Source organism: Uloborus diversus, chromosome 7 (assembly GCF_026930045.1).
Source record: "Uloborus diversus isolate 005 chromosome 7, Udiv.v.3.1, whole genome shotgun sequence".
NCBI lineage: Eukaryota > Metazoa > Arthropoda > Arachnida > Araneae > Uloboridae > Uloborus > Uloborus diversus.
Window position 1 is genome coordinate 60,720,926 of NC_072737.1, and position 22,413 is coordinate 60,743,338.

Below are 22,413 nucleotides of genomic sequence, written 5' to 3' on the forward strand. Positions count from 1 at the left end.
ATAAAACCAACCAAATCTTTCCGATTTTCTCGCTAAATCCGGGTTCTAGTTAAATCAGGGCTTGCAGTAAGCGAATTGGACTGTATAACTGAATTGAGTCTTAAGATTCATATAATACATAATACAATTTAATTACAAATAAATAGGCTTCTTAATAGAACATTATCCTGCACTTAATGGTTTGCATAGCAGCTGCATTTTCAAGGACAATCGGTTTTTTTTTCTCCCCAATATGAATACTAGTCTGCTTTCAAATATTTTGAATTAAAGTTGAAACATGAAAAACAGTTTCAAAATTTAATTTGCCAAAGAATTCTGTTATGCCTTTGATGGAGAAATAGGTGGGGGCGGGGGGGTGTTAAATTATACAACTTATTGTTTGCTCCCGGAAAATGTTGTTTGCTTATTGTTATTGTTTACTCCTGGTTTTCACTGGCTAAATCGTATTTTGATGTTTACTGGATGTACATTCATTATATGTGTTGTTTCTTTGGGGGGAAGGGGGGACAGTTCCTTTTTTTTTCTCATTTTAGAATTTTTTAAATTGAATTTTATTTTTTGTATTCTTAACGAATGGAGTTTTTTCTCCTAACTCGTGTCAGTTTATATCTTTTCATATTACATTCTGTTTCAATTCATTGCTATTTTCTTTTTTGTACATGGTAGATTTGTTAAATATGTGTACAGGCCCGTATCTACACATCCACAGTAGGGGAGGGGGGATATTTTTTAAATATTATATTGTTTCAATTTATTGCTATTTTCTTTTTCTACATGATGGATTTGTTAAATATGTGCACAGGACCAGATCTGCGTATCCGCAGTGGGCGGGGGGGGGGGGCACGTCCTTAAGGGAGCCAAACGACTCAAGAAATTTATTGAAAAAACTAGCTCTAAGACTTATATTGTTACAAATATGCACTGCTGGCCACTGTGATTTTGTTGCAGGGGGGTCCAAAATTCATAGATCCGGGCCTGTATGTCTATTATAAATCAGTATGTAATTTTTTTCTTTTTTAAATTTTCTTATTTAGGCTATTGCAAAGATACGAGAATATTTGTTGCACAAAATTTATTCATTTCGAAAGCCAATGACTAATTACCAAGTTCCACAGAATGCACTTTTAAAATTCAAGTTTTTTTACCAATTTCTGATGACTCACGAAAGAGATATTGCTCGTGAAGTTCGAGAAGAATACTTGGATACAATGAGTAAAATTCTATATTCTTACTTTAAAATGTATACCAGCCGCCTTATGAAACTGCAGGTAGATTTTTTTAGCTTTCCTGATTCAATGATATTCAAAACGCTGTGGTTTGCATAAATCATTATTGAAAACAATTTTCTTTTCAGTTTGAAGAAGTAGCTGATAGAGATGATTTGATGGGTGCTGAAGATACTGCTAAGAGAGATATCCTTTCTAAATGCTCGCTTTTAACTAAATGTTAAATTTATTTTTATAATTTTTTTGAAAATGAAAAGGGCAGCCTTAAGATTGATTATAAAATGATATCATTATCATTAGAGAAAGTATTGTTTTTAAACTTTAAAAATGAAAGTACAGCAAGATTCATTAGATTTTTCATGCAGTGTAGAATTTCATCATTCAGTGTTCACACTAGGACCTAGGATTGCGACATTCCCGCAATATTTTCCAAAATTCCTCTCACGAAAATCCATTTCCTAGGCAGTTCTCTCAAAAGTCACATTTAACATTTTGATCATGGTTGAAAATCCCACCTCATATTTTTCCCTTGTGTGACTTTACAGTAAAATGAATTTCCCTAGCATCAATTACAGTTCCCCTGTCGTTATGGTAAATAATTAAGAACTCATCTTTATTGACCTTTCATGTTGATACTTATATTGTCATAACAATACTTACATTGTCATAGGTTTTGTATGATAAGAGAGCTTTATGGATGCAAAACATGTAAAATTTTGTTGATGTTCTTGAAAACATTAGGAAAACAGGCAGCAAAAAAAAAGAGAAAAGGAGGAAAGTGCAGGAGTTCTACTCATATCCTAGAAGTAACACATTTGACTTAGAAGGAGGTCCCGTGTTAGAATCCCAGTAGTGCTTTCTTTACTTTGAAAGCCAGGTTCATCGTTCAGGAGGCTGAGGATTGTTGCTTTCTGCCTTTAAGAAATATAATGTAACAGTATATTAAGTCGGTTTTAATATTTATAAGTGCTGGAGTATAAACCACTTTGGAGTGAAAAAAATTTGAAATGACATGCACTGTTTTCTTGAGACTTGTTATCTAACCTGCATCAAGGTGCCTTGCACGTGTTTGTTGATTTTCTCCTACTGTCAAACTGTTGTCAATAATCAACTACAAAGAAGCTACCCTTTGAGGTTGTCTTGAGCTATCTGCTTTGAAAAATGTCATAACATAAGTTTTGGACAGATGACTTTATTCAAGTTTTTTAGCCATTAGACCCAATTCAACTAACTAGCCTTGATAATATCATTTTTAGGTTCCTAAATATTTTAGTTTAAAAAAGTCATGCAAATATTTAAGTATATTTTGTAAATAAATTGTACAATTGAAGTATCATTAAGAGGTAAAATACTGGAATAAGTTCCTTTTAGTTAAATAATCGTTAGTTCTGTTACATTTAAATAATAGTGAGTTCCATTATTCTCATATAGAATAGCCAATGATCGAGTAACACACGAGTTTCAACAATGAAACTTGCGCCACGGCATGATAATTTGATAATATGTCTTGGTAATATTTAATATGCAGAGAACCGCTTTATTGTGACAAGGCTGAACTCGATCTGGTAACTTAACCCTTACTGGTAAGACTGTCATTTCAGGGGAATGAAAAAAATGAAAAAATGGTCAACAATGAACGCTACCTACTGGAGGTTAGGATTAATCCACTGGAGTTAGGCTTACCATTTCAAATATCAAAATATCATCAAATGGCTTCGTTCAAATATAGAAGATTTTTACCCGCCATACCTTGACAGGCGATTTCCAAGTGTTAAATAATAGTGAGTTATCAGTAATATTATCTAACATCTATAATCACGATGTTTCATATATACTTACCCTGATATCAATTCAGAATATAATGTTAATAGAAATTCTTAAATCAATGAAACCAGCTTTGAAAAATGTTTCAATAATCAATAGAGTTTGTAATTTCTTTTTTACTTGTAGTTTTGTATACATCTCTGAATCAATACATATTACCTGTAATCTTACAGTTTTTATTCATTGATTTAAATTTAAGGAATAACAAAAAAAAAACTATAAAATTTTTTTTTTGTATTTTTCTCTTTTAATAATTTATTATGTTTAACTTAAAAGTTATAATCTTTAATTATGATTAAGTATATTTTCATCAAAGCCATCATTAAAAAATCGCTCCACTGTGTTTACTCTTGGAAATAGAGGTACAGTTTTGACCACTGATTTAGAAAGTCAAATAATCGTCCCACATTCAGCACAGAAAAATGAAACAAAGGTATTTACAAGTTTTTGTTAACAGTTATAATAAAAAAATGATAATATTTTGCTATTATTATTTCTGTACATTTTTTCTTTAATTCCAAATTGCTAGCAAAATAATATAAAATAGCTTTGAATAAGTGCAAATAAGTATAACTTTTCAGTCTTTGAAAATAAAATTAATATTTTAAATAGTTTTAGAAGCTTTTTTTTTTTTTTTTTTTTGAGCAATCACGATTGCTTATTGTTCTCACTTGACTATTTTCGACGTTCCTTTGATTCTTCCCACCGCCACCCTCCGCACCATCACCGTTGACGGGCTCCTCACAATGCTGCTCCTATAGCGAAAGCCGTCTCCACATTGCATCCATGTCCTACACACACACGCATACATACACAACTACACACACACAAACACATACACACACCTACACACAAACACCTACACACACATATACACACAACTACCCACACATTCATGCCTGCACACAGATACAAACACATATGCCTACACACATACACATACCCCCCCCCCCACAGACACAAACACATATGCCTACACACATACACATACCCCCCCCCCCCCCACAGACACAAACACACATGCCTACAAACACATACACATAACCCTACACACAAACACATACCCCCCCCCCCACACAAACACACACGCCTACATACACATTGCGAGAAACATAATTTGAATTCAAGATGTCAAAATTCAAATTAATTTTTTTTTTTTTTTTGCATTCTCAAACAGTTTTGAAAATTTTTATGTATGAAGGGGAAAATGCATTTAGTAAAAATAAGCAAGTATGGAAAATGTAAGTACAAATAGGCAAAATTGTTATGCATAAATATTTTCACTTAAAAGCAGCATCATTTCAAGAATACAAATTATAATCTTTTATTTTTAATTGTTATTGTTTATTTATTTATTCAAAGCATATTATCCTTTTTGTCACTAACTATTTGGTTATCTGGGACAGTTTTTGTCTTGTGCGAGAGATCCCAAACTTTTCCATTTGCAGCACCCTTTAAAAAATTAGAATTTTCTCTTGGCACCCTAATCCACATCTTTTCTGTATATGCATTGACACGCACATTTGATGGGCACTTTTTGCAGCAGCACCCTTCATCTCTCTCTGCAGCACCCACTTTGGGAACCCCTGATGTAGTGCGTTTGGAAAAATAGTTTTTTTTTTAATCAATAAAAAAAATTGTAAATGAAAATTCCTTTATGTCTCTTCCCCACTCTTCTGTAATTCAAGAATGACTATTTTAATTTAAAATACAGTACAGTCTTGAAAATCCGAGTTAATTGGGGCTCATGTCACCTCGGATTACTGAAAACTCGGATTATCTGGAAAATTCATCCAGATTGAAAATTGGCACCATTCGGATGACATAGGAGGAACACGTTTTACTTTCTTGTGAAAAGAAAAAGAAGTATTTTTTTCACAAAAAGTTTATTACTCAAATTTCAACATAAATTTACACTTTAATTGTGTTTAAATGAATTATGATTTTAGTTTTTCATGATATCAGTGCTTATTTATGTGAGCAGTTTTAAGCAACCAAAACATGGATTTTGACTGCGCCCAAATCCATTTGGACAAGTTTTCTGTATCTATCAGAGTGTGTATGTACGAGATGTATGTTGCATAACACAAAAACGGTTAGTTGTGAAAGTTTTCCTTTTTGAAACTCATGTTTTGTCGAGTTGTGCACCTACTGTTTTATTGCAACCAGATACTCCAAAAGGAATGTTAGCACATTCTTTGTCAAAAATCAATGTCAATTTTGTGTATCAAGTTATTATTGCCAAGGCATCTTTGAATACATATCTTGTAATCGTAATGCATATCTTTTAGTCAAATGTTTCGTGTCCCTCTGGGAGTTTTTGAAACAAACTTCGCAATGTCTTTTCCTTATTTCCTGTTGGAATTTAATTAGTTTTACAGAAGCAAAATTTCTATTTTCAGATTTTAATGAAAATATGTTTTGAGTGACTAAAAAATTAAATTTAAAATATGAATGAAGCACTTCAGATTAATTGGAACTTCAAACTTTCGAGACTTGAATTTTTGAGAATCTACTGCATTTTGTAACGTATTTCTGCAATAGAAAATTGAATTATGTCAAAACAGAAAAAAGAATGACAATGGTCTGCATTGATTTTTAGAAAATGCTGGTTTTTTGGTTTCAAAAATTTGTACTTTTTGTAAGGTACTGACATTGCTTTTGTGAATTGCATTTATTTCTATTTAGTTTCCTTTTTTTTTACATTTGTGCTTTTATTTATTTTATTTTATTTTTCTTTTTTTTTAATTTTATTTTTCCTCATTACTGCTTAACTTTTGTTTTTTCTCTACAGAATGCAGTGAGTTTATAATTATTATTTCATGATTTTCACTGCTTATTTGAAAAAGTGTCTGCACACTATGTCTCAAAAAAACTATCTTACTAACAGGCATCAAATTTATCTTACAAACAGTCCTGTATGAGAAGGGATGCTGTTCCTAAAAATATTTGGTTTTTTATTGTTAAAATAATGCAAATGAAATGTATAAATTGGTTTCAAACCATTTTTTTTTTTTTTTTTTTTTTGGTGAGTCTCCTCAAACCCCGAGGGGAGTTTCCCCAAATATTTTTTCCCAGCTACAGCACTACGTACAAGATTTCTAAAGTTGATTTCCTGCACATCAAGACTTTTTTTTTTTTTTTTAATTTGATGCCAAAGACTTGCATATAATAGTAACGCCTCAGAGCAACAGGATGGCATCTAAGCCTGGCAATAAACTAATAGTAAGATATTCTACTGTTGTTCTGAGGTCATGATATTTAGTTAATGTTATCTTTTTCTTTTGAACAATTTTTCGTAGCATAGCTTCTAAATACTACTGAAAAAATCAATACACCTTCAGAAAGATTAAAAAATTACTAATAAAGCAATGCAAGATATATTATTCATTAGCAAGAACCAATTGACACTAAACTTTTTAAAACTGGTGAGTACTGTTGCTATATTATAAAATCAAGCACGACTCAGAAAAAAAAAAAAAAAAAAAAAACTTACATTAATTACTCCCTAAAAAACTTCTTTTAAAGGTAAATATTAAAAATTAAAATCTATTCTTAGTAGTAAGTCTCATTGTTAAGTGCCATAAAAGTGTTTTAATATTGTGTCATTTTTCCATTCTAGTTTACTTTCGAAAGCCTTTTCAGAAGTCAGCAATATGCATTGGTGGATAATGCCTGTAGAGAGTATTTATTTATTACAGAATTCTTCATGGTATCTGGTACCAGTGCTTTTGACCTTTTCAATGCAGTCATGGGAAAGACTTTGGCTATGTTTTTGGTAAAATATTTTTGTTTTCCTTACTATTTTAATTTGAACTGAAAGTATTTGAAGTACTGAAAGCTATTTCATGTTACCATTGCATTTCAAAGTTAAATGATTCACCCCATCTATTGATATTTATTCTGCTCATTTCAATTGAGAAGCACAGCTGAGTCATTCCATTTCAAATCAGGCAGGCAGGTATGAAAAGTGTCATATGACCATCACCGATTTTTTTTGAAAAAAATACAGTAGTTACAACTAAGGGATATATGAAATATCCCAAAAGGATTTTGCAAGAAAAAATTTTTTTCTTCAGTTACAGCCTATTAAAATTCTGCACAAAATCCGCCATTTTGGAAAAAACCGGCAAAACACTCCATTTCAAATGGACATTATTTCAAAAGTATGAAACCTATTTGAATAATTCTTTTTTCTAAAAATAAATAAGGACCCATATATCCTCTAGACATCGTTTTTGAAAGTTTAGTTAGGTTTTTTGATAAAGAAAAAAAATCATTTTTGTCGCGAAAAAACTGCATTTTTACCGATTTTATAATTTTTTTTCTCCATGAAAAAAAAGTTTTTTTACTAAACGGAGATGGCAGTCTAAAGCCCTTATTTGATAGTTTCATAACATATTTTATTATAATCCTTGGATGCATACAGCCTCGGAAATAAAATTTGAAATTTTGAAATTTTTCAATAATTAGCGATTTTTGAAGTGATTTTACTCAAAAAACCCATTTTTTTAAAATCTAAAAATTGGCTCATTTGAACCTTATATAATGCTTAACAAGTGGGTAGACACCACATCCCGTATTTTTTCCCATAAAATGTTTTATGATTTTTACTTTCTTCTATATCTAATATATAGAAGAAAGTATTGGATTCGTGCAAATTTTCGAATTTCGAATTTTGACGGATTCGAACGTTTTGAGGTGTGCTGAGTCCATTTCGATCATTTTTGGAAAATGTCTGTCTGTCTGTATGTGTGTGTGTATGTGTGTGTGTATGTGTGTCACGTCTGTGTGTGACCAGTTTTTTGTGGCCGCTCTACAACAAAAACTACCGCATGAAATCGAACGAAATTTGGTACACATATGTGCCCCTATGTGAACGTGTGCCCATTAGTTTTTGGCGCGAATTCCTCCAAGGGGGGTGGAGCAATGGGACGTTTTTCGAGTTACGCGTGCTTGCTATTCCTCAGGAAGTAACTGGCGGAATCAAACAAAATTTGATCCATATGTTGGTATTAACAGGAACAGGTGCTGATTCAATTTTGGTGTCAATAACTCAAACGGGGGTTGAGCTATAGAACGTTTTTTGTCGTCAATTGTGACTGCTGTATCTCAAGAAATAATGAACGGAATGAAAGAAAAATTTATCGGCAAGTAGCCCTTAGTGGGTATAAGAACTGATTTTATTTTTGTGTCAACAGCTAAAAAGGGGGTAGCGCAATCACCCGTTCTTTTTTTCCATTTTGAGTGCCCTATCTCAAGAAGTAATGCTACGTTCTGGTTGAAATTTGGAATATATGTGAATCCATATGTAAACAGGCTTTGGTTCTATTTTGACGCCGATCGCTCCAAGAGGTGTTGATTTTTTTTTTTTCGAATAAAAATATTTTTATTAATGCAACAATAAGAAAGATAAATCGTAATAGATTGTCGTCTGCGTATTTCTCGTGATTTTAATTGTATGGAAATGATAGGAAATATTATCGCAATGATTTAAAATTTTTAACTGTTGCCATCTTATGTTTGTTAACAAATAAAATATTTGTAATTCATTCAAGCAAGGCTTTTAAAATAACTTTCAATTTTCGCTCTTTGCTTTGCTTTCGCAATAATTCAGACATTGGGATAGTCGTCAAGTTTTTGCATGTGTCATTTTGTTTTTGTTGGGAATATTGCTTCCTCGTCAAGCATGGGGAGGGATCAGAAAAAAAAAAGAAAAATATAGAAGAAAGTTTCGTGATGGCCACAACATACTAGTTTGAAAGTGACCTTATCGCCCATGGCATGCATGGTAAAATAAAAATTTCTAATAATTTCAGTAACTGAAATTCTGGTTATATTAATGCCTAATAACTACAATAAAGGTGCCCTTTATCAGGAAAAACTAAAATCTTACTAACTTTTAATAATATATCAGTAACAAACCGCTGTTGATGACCTAGTCAATTCGTCTTTTTGTAAGACTCTGTGTGTAGCCTTTAGATAGAAGAGCCTTTGGTGATTATATTAATGACTAATAGCTACGATAATGATGTACTTTATCAGAAACAGTAAAAATCTATATTTTTTTTAATAAATATTAGTTTATTTTGTCTCCAAAGCTATGCATTCACCGTTACTTTCATATGCAGCAACGAATCATATTTTTTCTCTTTCAATTCTCTTTCTCTTCAACTCAATTACGCGACAGGGGAAACCATCAAAGGGAAGAACAATACAATGCATTTAAAACGATTAATTTTAATTTCGTGCTTTGGTTGACATTGGCGAATGTTGTCACATAATTTTTGGATCCTACCTAGTATGATTACTTTTATACGTAAGAATATGTATACTAAATTCATACCGAAAACTCACTTGTAGTTTAAGAATTTAAAAAGCCCACTGTTTTATGAGAGAAATAATTAATTGAACATGGTTGTAAGTTGAGGTAACCAAACAGATCTCACCAAAGGTAGCTATTATAGCCAGGGATCCAATTTCTAACAAACGAAGGTCAGGATCCCTATAGTCTTCAGAACTTATTTTAATGCTTAAGTGGCCTGAATTCGGTCAAAAATACAAAAATTTGAGTGAAACAAATAAGGAAGTATGGGATCTCAGCTCCCAGGCGCTGATCAGCAGAAAAATATATTCATTTAACAAAGTACAAAAAGACGAATTGACTGGGTCATCAGAAGCGGTTTGATACTGCTACATTATTAAAAGTTAGTAAGATTTTAGTTGTTCCTGATAAAGGGCACCTTTATTGTAGTTATTAGGCATTAATATAACCAGAATTTCAGTTACTGAAATTATTAGAAATTTTTATTTTACATGCATGCCATGGGCGATAAGGTCACTTTCAAAAAATCATAAAACATTTTACGGGAAAAAATACGGGATGCGGTGTCTACCCACTTGTTAAGCATTATATGGGGTTCAAATGAGCCAATTTTTAGATTTTTAAAAAATGGGTTTTTTGAGTAAAATCACTTCAAAAATCGCTAATTTTTGAAAATTTTCAAAATTTCAAATTTTATTTCCGAGGCTGTATGCATCCAAGGATTCTAATAAAATATGTTATGAAACTATCATATAAGGGCTTTAGACTGCCATCTCCGTTTAGTAAAAAAAAAACTTTTTTTTCATGGAGAAAAAAAATCATAAAATCGGTAAAAGTGCAGTTTTTTCGCGACAAAAATGATTTTTTTTCTTTATCAAAAAACCTAACTAAACTTTCAAAAACGATGTCTAGAGGATATATGGGCCCTTATTTATTTTTAGAAAAAAGAATTATTCAAATAGGTTAAATACTTTTGAAATAATGTCCATTTGAAATGGAGTGTTTTGCCGGTTTTTTCCAAAATGGCGGATTTTGTGCAGAATTTTAATGGGCTGTAACTGAAGAAAAAAAATTTTCTTGCAAAATCCTTTTGGGATATTTCATATGTCCCTTAGTTGTAACTACTGTATTTTTTTCAAAAAAATCGGTGATGGTCATGTGACAGACCCTGCCTGATCTGAAATGGAATGGCTCAGCTGTCAGGGCTACATCGATTTTGTATAATTTTCATGTGAATTTCAATTGAATCTTTTATGTCAACAATAATTTTGAAGGAGCAGTGTAGCTTATGATGATATTAACAAATGACTGCAAAGACGATTTTTGGAAAACATTATTTTACCAAAAAGGATTTTTTATGTATGTTTTTACCTTCTTCAAAAATATAATGTATAGAAGAAAGTATAAATTTTAAGAGAATTTCAAATTTTGATGGATTAGCATGTTTTCATGTGTGCTAAGTCCATTTTAACCATTTTTGAAAGTGTGTCTGTGTATGTTTATCTTTAAGCCTATGAGTAGTGCTGTTTCGCCTGCAGTCACTTGCCACTAGGGCCGTGTGGGCCTGACCTGTAAAGCATCTGACCTGTGACTGGAAGGTCGCGAGTTTGATCCTAGCTGGTCAAAGATCCACCGTCTTCATTGAGGGGAAAAACCAGTTTAGAAGAACGAAATTTTAGTGTTTTTCATAAAAAATTTTAACAGGAAAGAAATAATCAGAATTTCTTTAAATTTGGAGGATATTTTATTCATCTTTTAAAGTACACCTTGTAACTTTTTAAAATCATTTCCATGAGAATTAGTGGAGTTAGAAGCTACTGCCCGTGGGCAGTCGCCATCAGAGCTTGTTGCTGGTGGGCAACAATGAAGCCACAATTTTTGTCTGTAATCATTTATATCACATATTTCCTAAGAATATGAACCGCATTGTGATCAAAAAAGTTTAAAATTGTTGAGACGTTTGATTACAATGTTTTGTTTTTCTACCATTCTTTTTCACATTTCTTGCATTAAAAAAAAAAAAAATATTTTTGTTGATAATATCACCAAAGAGTTAGGTTCATATAGGGTATAATTGAATAAATAATATTTATACAAATTTTCAGAACAATTGGTCAATAACTCTGTCTTTGAGCTAGAATGAAGCTATTTGAGCCAGTTGAAAAAAAAGTTGTTTCGAGAAGAACACGTTTGAAAAAAACTGCTGCCAGTGTTTTCAAATCACCACAGTCACTTGAAGCGCTCATAGCATTGAACTAATCAGAATTTTTCACTGAAATTTTGGCAAGATATTCTTGAATAGTTTTACTAACATTTTATGACAAAAAAAGTGGATTCTTTGACCTGTCTAAACGGTTTCCCCCTTTACCCCCTTAATGGTGACTGAGGGACGTTAAATATGTTCGACCTGATCGGTAAGGTATTAGACTCGTGACTGGAGGGTCTCAGGTTCGATCCTAGTCGGTTGAAGATCCATCGTCTTCATTAATGGTGACTGGAAGACATTAAATATGCTCGTGGTCACAAAGTCCTCCAAGTGAAACGATACCGCTGGGGGTGCTAGACTAGGAATTGCTCGGCTTCTAACCTGGATCAAAAAAGCAGAGCTGTTTTCAGGGTCCCATCCAACTGATTAAAAAAGAAGTAGTGGTAGTTACAGGGGACCCTGGAGTGAAAAGTAAAACGTTACCTGCCTCTTACAAGAGTCATTCTTGTGAATCTTCATCTGGATGGTGAAAAAGTAATGCTGATAATACAATAGAACCTCTCAATAAGGGGACCAGGCATTTTGTTCCTTAAATAGAGGTGTCCCTTATTCGGAGGTGGATGAATAGATGCATGCCGTGTACTTAGGAGTATAACATCACAATAAACATTAACACTAAGCAATTAACACTTATGATTAAATTCTGAAAATGTTTTTTACGTGCTGTATAAAATTCATAATTTTTCAAATTTCTAAGTTTATATTTTTTTTAAATTTAATCAAAAATTTTATGATGACAAAGTTTTGTACCATGCAGAAATAATTTTAAAGCAATTCATTGCATATATTTGCATTATGTTATGTGAATTACAATGTAATACTATGTGAATTAAAATTAATGTTCAAATTTTAAGTTTTATATACAAAGCTAATTAGTTGCTGTGCACTCTCCGTCGGCCCTGAACCTACTTGAATAAGTTGAGAGAGCAAATCATGCATGTTAATTTCAGCAAGTTGTTTTACAATACATTACTTGTTTCCTTTACATATGTTTAAGTCAAACTTACCTCAAATAATATTTTTAGAGGAAAAGTGAAACTAGAATTCCAGTAAATTCACTATTTCTTATGCGCTTATACATTTTTTTTTTTTGCATTTTTTGGTTTTGTGACTGTCCCTTAAACAGAGTGTCCCTTAATTAGAGGTAAATACATGGAAGTCCCTATTCAAAGGGACTGGGACCAGAAAAAATGTACCTTAAATAGAGGTGTCCCTTATTCTGAGGTATCCCTTAATGGAGGTTGTACTGCATTTATCTTTGCTTATAATAAAGCTGAAAGTCTGTGTCTCTGGATATCTGTTACCCGCATAGCGCCTAGACTGTTTGGCTGATTTTCGTGAAATTTGACACAAAATTAATTTGTAGCATAGGGATGAGTACCTCAAAGCGGATTTTACTGAGGAAATTATCATAGCATGGATGAACAAATCACCGTAACGTGGACTAGCAAATTACCATAACATGGACGAGCAAACAGCCATATGCGACCATGGGAGAGCAAATTAACATAGCAAATTGACGAGAAATTCATTATCCATTATTTGTAAATATAAAGGAGAAGCTAATGACCTTTTAATTTTCTACTACGGGCAAAGCCGTGTGAGTACTGCTAGTTTATAAATAAAGTCACAATGCAATAGAGTTTCAATATTTTGGAAGTATACTACATAGTCCGACATCCTGCTTGTATGAAATTAAGTATCTCATGGTGCAGCGTTTCTTAAATTGTGCCCCGCGGAACCCCAGGTTCCAAGGAGCTCTCTCAGGGCTTCCATGAGACTTGCATGTTTTCATTTCACACCTTTCAAATTTGTTCTTTAAAAAAATCGATAAAACTAATGCATCTTCGAAATTAAAAATAAATTTATTTTCAATCATGTAAATGTTAGTCTATCAAAAATAGCAAAAAATTGTACCTTCTTCAATTTCATAATTTTTCCTAGATTAATCCCAAAACACCTCCTTCTCACATAATGTCTCCAAAGATAGCCTAAAATTGCGTTTTAAAAACTTCTATTTCGAAAATTTTCCGAAAGAAGCTATTGATGTCCTAATATCAGCCAAAATATTTTTTAAGTGATTTCAATGTTGAAAATAATTTGGGAGTGCACACTAAACCCCTTATCTTACAACATTACTAAATATTGCCTAAAATTACAATTTTTAACATCAATTTCATAGATTCTGCTCTTGATACTAGCCACTCTCCATGCATGTATGGCAGCAATTGAAAGGATGATTTCCACATTTAACAAGTAAGGACCAATTTCAGAAGGAGTTCTGGTCAAAGGCATCTAAATGTTCTAACTTTGTCTGACATCAACCCATAGTAACATCTAAGTCCATGATTTAAAAAAAAAACTAAAGGATTGTTGAAAGTTTTAAGACATTTTAATTTTTAAGGTTCAAAAACTTTTTTTGTGTAAATTTAAGTGAACTATGAATACTATTGTAGGTAATTCTTTTTGTAATTAAAAAAAATATTTTAATCATATAACTCATTCATAAATTCTGAGGTTATTTGCCCCTTTCAGAAATACTCAGAGGTACAAATAGGAGTGTAATGGTATTTTACAATAACAAATACAGTTCATTCCATTTAATAGGTAAAACAAATTGGTTCGTAGCTCTATCAGTGGTTCCAAATAACAACACAAATATAAAAACTAACTTTATTTTAAAACTTAAAAGAGAATAAAGATAACGAGGCAGCTGTTTGTTCTTGCTAGTATTGTGAGGGCTGGGGGCTCCTTTCAACTGATGTAACATAACAACATCACACAACATAAGACCAAAAGATACAGGACAACTTGCTTAAATAGTAAGGTGAGGAATACGCCCTCTCACGGCAATTCGTAGCCAGGGGTGCCCATCCCCCCCAAGCTCAATGGCGCAAAATCCCCCCCAAAAATTTTCTCACTTTCGAATCGGGTCAAACATAAGTTTTTGGAGTGTATAATTTCCAGTCAAATTCAAGGGGGGGGGGGGGATTAGCGCTAAAAAATACCATTTGAACTGAAATATTATTGAATTGTTGACCTGCCTTGCCTCCCCAAATTTTACAACGTGGACCTTGAGTAAACAAGTTTTGGGTGCTCCTGAATTTTGCTTCACCTTATTTTTTTTTTCTTTTTTCAAACGTATGAATAATTACAGGAAGAGTGGATTCAACTTTCTGGCTTGGGATGTAGTCATTATTAAATGTATATAATACGAATCTATACAATATGAATCCTATTTTATTGTCACTTAAGCCCGGGGGTTTCTCCCCCGGAAAATTTTCGAACTTGCAGTTTTAAAACCCGTTTTAGACGATCTCTGGTGATGTTAGGGGGACAAAAGGGTTGGTTACCCCTTCCCGGTAATTTTTCAATATTGAAACTTTAAAAGTGCAATTGTAGATAGTTTAACGTTGTGTTAAGGAGGGCTCTCCTTTATTTTCAAAATTGTGGTTCTAAAAACGAGTTTTAGACTATTTGTGGCAATGTTAGATAAAGAAGAGATCCTAGGGCTCGCCCCAGGAAAATATTTAAAATTAAAGTCTTAAAAACGTTATCTATGGTTGAGGGAAAAGCAGTTTTCTGAAATTGAAGCTCTAAAATTGCAATTGTAGCCGACCTTTGTGACGTTAAGCAAAAGAGTTTTCGGAAGCTCTCCCGTAATTTTCTCGAAATTGAAGCCCTAAAAACCAAATATAAGACGATTTTTTAAATAATGTTGATGAGATTGGGGGGGGGGAGGAAGAGGGGCTCTCCACTTAAATTTTCGAACTTGTAGCTTTAAAAACACAGTTTTGATAGATCTTGATAATATTAGTGGAAGGTGAATTTTAGTGCCAATTTTTTAAAATTGATATTCCAGAAACGCAATTCTAGGCTTTTCTTTGATCGTGCTAAGGAAAAAGGTGGGAGTCGGGGGCTCTCTCCTATGAATTTTTCAAAACTGCAGTACTAGAAACGGAGTTTTAGATGATTCTTGATGATAAAGAGAGTCTTATTCTGGCGTTACAGTGGGGGAGCTCTTATGGAAGTTTTCCAAAATTGAAGTCGCATAGCCAAAAAAGATGGATCACGCACATTATGACAGATCTTTGTCGGAAATCCTCAAAAATGGATTCAGCTATTCAGCACACATCGAAAATCAGAACTCGGAAATTTTAACGAATCAAATATCCTTCTATACATATCAGATATAGAAGAAAGTAAATATGATTTACGAAAAATAATTTAAACACCTTGAGAACAGACTGTTCTACTTCCATGAGCGAAAACCAACATCACTGAAAGTTTTAATGAAAATGATCTAATGATAAATTGAAACAATCAGTTTAAAAATGGTAGAGAAGATGGGAGTAAAGTGAAATGAGAAAAATTCTTCATAAGCTTAAGCTAGTTAATGAATAAAATATATTAATTATCGATTGGAGTGATAAAAAATACGTTATTCGCAAACTTCAAAACTGGTTCTTAACGATTGTCAAGGTGCAAATGAATCAATGGTAAACTAGAGCATATGGTCAGAATCATTACAAACACTAAAATATTTTTGACCTCTCTCCCTCTCATCACTGTCACACGTATTCATCATGCAAAATTGTGCTACTTCCAGAAAATTTGTAAAAAATTGAAAAGATATCAAATCGTCTGAACCAGCTTTGAAACGGACACCAACTTATAGCCGTCTGTGATATTCCCTTCATTGAAAAGGAGACACGGTTATTAAATTTTGGAAAGAGTACCGGAGCTGTCGCTAGGTCAAAAAAACGGGGGGGGGAGACGCTTTTGGCGGCCCCTTAATTGTTTCGAACGCATGTTTCAATGCTCAGCGAGAGAGAGAAGATTTGGCTTCTGATTTAGCAGGGATAGTCATATTACTAGACCTTATTACTAGCAATATAAGTTTAATCGTAAGGATAATATTCAATCAGAATTAGGGGGTGTCGGAGGGTTACCTTCTTGCATTATTTCGAAATTGAAGATATAAAAATGCAGTTTTAGAGTATATTTTAAGTTTGTGAGGAAGGGAGGTCCAGGATAGCATCTCCCGATAATTTTTCCAAATTTAAGTTCCCAACAAAATCGTACGTTATATTTAACTATGTTCCGAAGAAGGGGTCCGGGGGCTCTCCCCCGGGAATTTTCAAGATTGTTATTTAAAAAATAGTTTTAGACGATCTATGGTGATGTTGAGAGAGGAAGACACTCGGGGTCATCGTTCTATAATTTTTCAAAATGTAAACTTCAAGCACGCATTCCCAATTGGGAATTATTTCTGATTACGTAAAGGGGGGTCCGGGGACTCCCCCCGGGAAAATTTTCAAAATTGTCGTTCAAAAAATTCAGTTTTAGACGATCTAAAGTTATATTAAGGAGAAGAGGGATGTGCCCCCCCCCCCCGAAATTTTGAAGCCTTAAAAACACAATTGGAGACATTTTTTGTTAAAAATTTAGTGCACCGCCAGTTTTTTGAAACTATAGCTCCGAAGACGTATTTAAGCCTACCTTCAATGAAAGGGGGCGGGGGGAGTTTTGAAGGGGAAGGCATTCTCTTGAAAAAAATTCGATCTGTTGAAACCGCAATTTTAGAAGATTTTTGTTGATGTTAATGGGTGGAGATATTCGGAGTAATCCCCTGGCAAATTTTTACAAATTGAAATTTAATTAACGCAATCGTAGACGATTTTAAATACTGTTAGAAGGGTAGAAGGTTTTGGAGTTTTCCCCCGAAAAATTTTCTGAATTTAAGTCTTAACAATGAAATTTTTGAGGATCTTCGGTAATATTTGCAGGACGACAGTTTTGGGAAACCTTAGGGAGTTTTTTTTTAAATTAAAGTCCAGAAACGAAATTTATTCGACCTTGAATGATGTGAATGATTAATTGAGAGGGCGTTTTTCAGAGGTTACGTTGGGAGCACTCTCACGGTTTTCCGAAATTGCAGTCCTAAATACTCAGGTGTAGGCCATCTTAAATGACGTTAGGGTAAGAATTGGAGTTGGAGAACGTTTTTCCGGGATTTTTTCAAAACCTAAGTTTTAAAAACTCACTTCCAGGCAGTGGCGCCAACTCCATGGGGCTTGAGGGGGCCCAAGCCCCCTCAATAGTTTGGTTTGGGGGGCAGAGCCCCCTCAATAATTTAAGAACATTATTTGTCATATTATGGTTTCTAAAATCACAAAATTAAAACAAATAACTATTAAAGAATTAAAACAAATAACTATTGCTGTAGTAAGCAGGTTAATTGAAAACGAGTGGTGTGAATAAGGATAGTGTTACGAAGCTGAGAGTACTCATAGAATTTGTCCCAGTGCGCGAACTTTCGGGTGAAGTTTCGCTGGCAGCGCTCTCATCCAAGTGTTGCTGATCTGGAAAAAATATATCAGGGTTTGATTTGTACATTTAATGGAAGGCGTGATAGTTTTCTTCAATTATTAGAGTTAATAAAGTAATCTGTGTATTAACTTTTTAAACTATATTAAAGCATTAATTTTGAGACATTATATTTATTTAATGAACTCTGGGCCTTATTCAAAGCAAGCTTAAATTAGTTATTTCACTTTTAGTAATCAAAGTGCGACATCAATCTTTTATGCTTTATTTTTTTAATGATAGTTTAGATTTATTTAGATATCATTTCAATCTTTTCAGAGCTATATATTCACTGCTCTGCAATAGACTAAAAGCATAATTATTACTGAAAATTAAATAGCTTTTTACGAAAATCCCATTTTTTTTCTTTTTTCTTTTTTTAAAGCCAAAAAATGTGTTGGCTTGTCGAGTTTCTCAGAGTGTCGATTTACCGAGAGTCGAGTTTTTGGGGTTCTAATGTCGATCATATGACTCTAAAATGCTTAAAAAACTTTAAAACTCACTATTTTTTATCTCAAATTTAGAAAATTTCCCCTGGCAAGGCCCCCGTTATGGCACCCTCCCCCCAATAGTTGTTATAAATCGGTGCCACTGGGAGTGCCTTTCCATGCAAATCAAGTACACTACCTTGTATAGTGCCGTAGCGTAGCTATGGCACTGCACGGCTCCCCACAAAATGGAACTGTAAAATTGTCCCTCACTTAAGGCAAGTGACATGATCTAATTGAAGCAATTGTTTTACTTTGCGCAAACAAATTGTTTTACTTTGCGTTACAAAACGCAATGTCACATATTGTTTGTTTGTATAAATTATACACACCAGAAAATATGTAAGTTGGCATTTTCAAGGCACAAAAATCTGAATTTTTTTCGAGGGGGGGGACTCCGTACTTCAACACACTCTCTAGACCCCGGTGTCCGGCCCCCTCAATATTTTTTCCAAGTCGGCGCCCCTGCTTCCAGGCCAGCTTAGGGGACGTAAAAAGAAGGATTTGGAGTTCTCCACTCTTCCTTTCAGTATGGTCCCTCCTATCTTCATTGTAAATTTTAATTATTGATAAACACATTGTGAATTTTTTTTTCTAATTTTCCTTTGCCAAACACGATTATTTGCTTGGATTTTCCATAATAAAGTTTTCAATTTCTCGCCAAATATTTTTTTGTTTTCTTGCAATACAAGCGTTTGCGGCTTTAGAGAAAGGACTTTTAACAATTTGAACGGATGTGGTAATTTTCTGCGATACCTTAGGTCTCTATTCCACTTCATTTTATTTTAAATATGCAACCTGCATCTCCTGATCAAGCTTTGATTTACTTACGATTTTTACATTCAAACATTTAGAACTTTTGGTGTGAGTATTCATTACAATACTTTTAATCTCTCTTTACATTTAACTGTTTTTCTTTCCTCTCTCTCTTTATTTGAAATTTATTTCGGCGACCCATACATTTTTCTCCACTTAGCAATGATTTTCATTACAACATTTTTCATCAAAAAAAAAATACATATGGGAATGTTTTGGCGACCCCTATCCTGTGGGCTGTCCTAATGAAGCTGTCCTATTTATGTATGTGTTTTATTTTTATTTTTTTAACTGAAGAACCATGAAGCATGATTTTGTATAACCAGGACCTCCGAGAGACAAGGCGTGCAGAATGTTAGTTTTGTCGCCGGTCATCCCTCCCATTAAGCTAATTTTACTCTATGCGCAATACTTTAATCTGATTCGAGCCCATAGTTTCCGACTAGGCAGACATACCCACTCTGCTGCCTAGTGAAGAGTGTACTGTACTGAATACTTTTTTTTTTGCGTTAATAAAAATGTTTGAAGCGTACATTTTTGCGGCCTTTACTTAGATACTCCTAATAAAAGAGAATCATGGATGCTCCTAAATTGTATTTTAAGATTACATTTGCTATTCAAATTTTACAGAAAAAATACTTCTTTTCACTATTATTTCAATTGTTCATTTATAATTACTATTTTAATTTTGTAAAACAACGAAGAGTTTCCCTTTTTCTTCGTTAGTTGCATCGCTAAAATGAAATTGGCAGCCCCACTTCTGAAAAACTAGGGGGAGGGGAGGGGGTGCTAGCTACTGCGACGGCCCGTAAGACAGTACGTGAAAAAAGCATTATTAATGCATCTATTTATTATTGAATGAGTTTTAATATTTTTCATTCCAAATTTCGAAAATTTCATGTTCTAAAGAAAAAAACCTTCTGGAAAAAAATCCCCCCCAAAAATTTTGATGGCGCAACTTGCGCCATAATCCCCCCTTGTGGGCACCCCTGTTCGTAGCAATAGGACCACATTGGGATGGGGCCATTTTGATCCTAATAACCGGCCGGTCTGATTAAATGAACAGAACCTGTGAAGCTTGACCGAACATGCTCTAAACAAAAAAATTAAATGCCCTTATGATTATGGTAAGCCCCATATGTATGGTGAGCTTACAAGGAAGAAAAATCGCTGTTTACGAAATTTTTTCATTGAAAAATAAATTAAAATAATGCAAGTAATCGTTTTACAATTGTTCAGCAACGTGTTCAGATCGATTCGGTTTTTGATACGTTCCTTTCAGTCAGCATCGATTCAATTCAATAACCAGAACTAAAAATGTGAGAGAAAAAAAATAAGTGATAAAAAGCACTAATCGGTCATTAAAAATTCCAATGAAATGTAAATTACGTGTTTTACAACCAAAAGGAAAAAAAATTTTATTTACACATTTTTTTATGTGCAAACTGAATTGAAGAAATTAGAAATTTCAGTGATATTTTGATCTCTGCTGGAACAGTGCCGCCATGCAATGGAAGTTTCTTTAACCCTTTTTTCCTGTAAATACTGCTGAATTTAATTGAAAATTTCAAGGAACTATTTTTAGTAATTTTTATTGCACCTATTAAGTGCATTAACATACCTGAAACTCGTTTCCAGCTTGCGATTTTCAATTCTTTTTTCCAATTTGTTCCCATGTTCCTTGCTCCGATTAAACAATTTTTAGTCCCAATAAGCGAATAATATTAGGCTTGTGTAATGGGATTTGTTTTGGTTCTTTAAGATTTGATTCGAGTAAGCGGCTGTTCCAATTAACCGGAGATCCAATTAAGCGGATTCCACTGTAATAACTAGCCATTAAGCTAGATCATTAATGAAGTTGACTTAATTGATGATTTAATAAAAAGTAGTTAATGTGATAGTCTGTTTGAGGTAAGAACCTGGGCATCCTCTGAAACAGAATCCTGGCTACTCCATCTCAAACAGGTGATGAAAAACCAAGAGTTCCGAGAAAAAAGTGAGCATTAAAAAGGGTTCCACTAGTAAAAGAAATTAAGAAAAGCTGTCATTGTGTGCCATATATAGTAACTTTTTTCTCAGTAGTTTTTTTTTTTGTACGAAAAATAATCTTTTTGTTATATTTGTTTGGTTTGCATAAACTTATGCAAAATATGCCTTTAGAGAATAAGGGAATAAAAAGTTAAATTTCATGGTTTTTACAAAATTATTAAGTTTAAAATACAGTAACATGAGTTCTTGCCTTATTTGAAACACTTTTGTGGTTGCAAGTATATAGTGATTGCAGCACCGGTATACCAAAGACCAGTATTTTGAGCTATTTTGCTATTTCGAAGTATCGGTATTTGTTGAGGAGAAATACCAGTATTTTCAGTATTAGCTGAAAATAATAAATAGTTTCAATTATTGAGTTTCCAATTTAACTTAGGTACCTACTTTTATTACCTACATTTCTTTTTCTATGATGCAGTACCAAAATCAATCTATTGCTGTAAAATTTTGACTTTAAAAGGGCGAACTAACAGAATATCATTAGATAAAAGTAGCAGAAAGATTTCAAATATATATTTTCATTAATAAATGGTGAGATTAATTGCATTTTTGTCCGCTTATGAGCACCATGTTTATCTATTTATTTATTTATTCATTTTTTTTTTTTTCTTTTTCATTTCCCTGATCACTCATTTTCCGTTCTGCGAAAGTTAATTTCAAGTGTAATTTCGAATGTATTTGCCATATGAATAATTTATTCCAACCATCAATTGCAGTTATATTTTATGATTTGTTTTTTAAAATATTTGTTTCAACTTACTAATTTTTGACAAAACCTTTTTCTTGTTAGTATAACAACTGGTAATTTGTTGTCATCGGTATTGGTTTGTTGTCCTGTCAAGATATTTAGCTTTAAACTTGGCAATATAATATTTAGAAGTTATGTAATGCCTTGAATATTTGCATAGAAGTAAGACATAATCAACTGAAACATATTTTCAGAGATTTAAATAATTATAATTAAAAAGAATTTTGAAATGAAATCAAAAACAAATAAAATAAACTTACAAGATCAAATTCAGATCAAAAAACAAGCACAAACCTATCTTA

The 22,413-nt window shown here is 33.0% G+C and overlaps 1 protein-coding gene across 1 annotated transcript in view; it reads left to right on the forward strand.

Annotated features, from left to right (window-relative positions):
* The window catches only part of LOC129225786 (vacuolar protein sorting-associated protein 52 homolog), a 50,846-nt gene that overhangs the window by 19,316 nt on the left and 9,117 nt on the right, over positions 1-22,413 (forward strand). The window contains exons 10-13 of the mRNA XM_054860295.1: positions 1,035-1,268; positions 1,355-1,412; positions 3,350-3,483; positions 6,673-6,828. Of these exons, the coding sequence (XP_054716270.1) occupies positions 1,035-1,268; positions 1,355-1,412; positions 3,350-3,483; positions 6,673-6,828 (582 nt within the window). The remainder of the gene's footprint in view (positions 1-1,034; positions 1,269-1,354; positions 1,413-3,349; positions 3,484-6,672; positions 6,829-22,413) is intronic.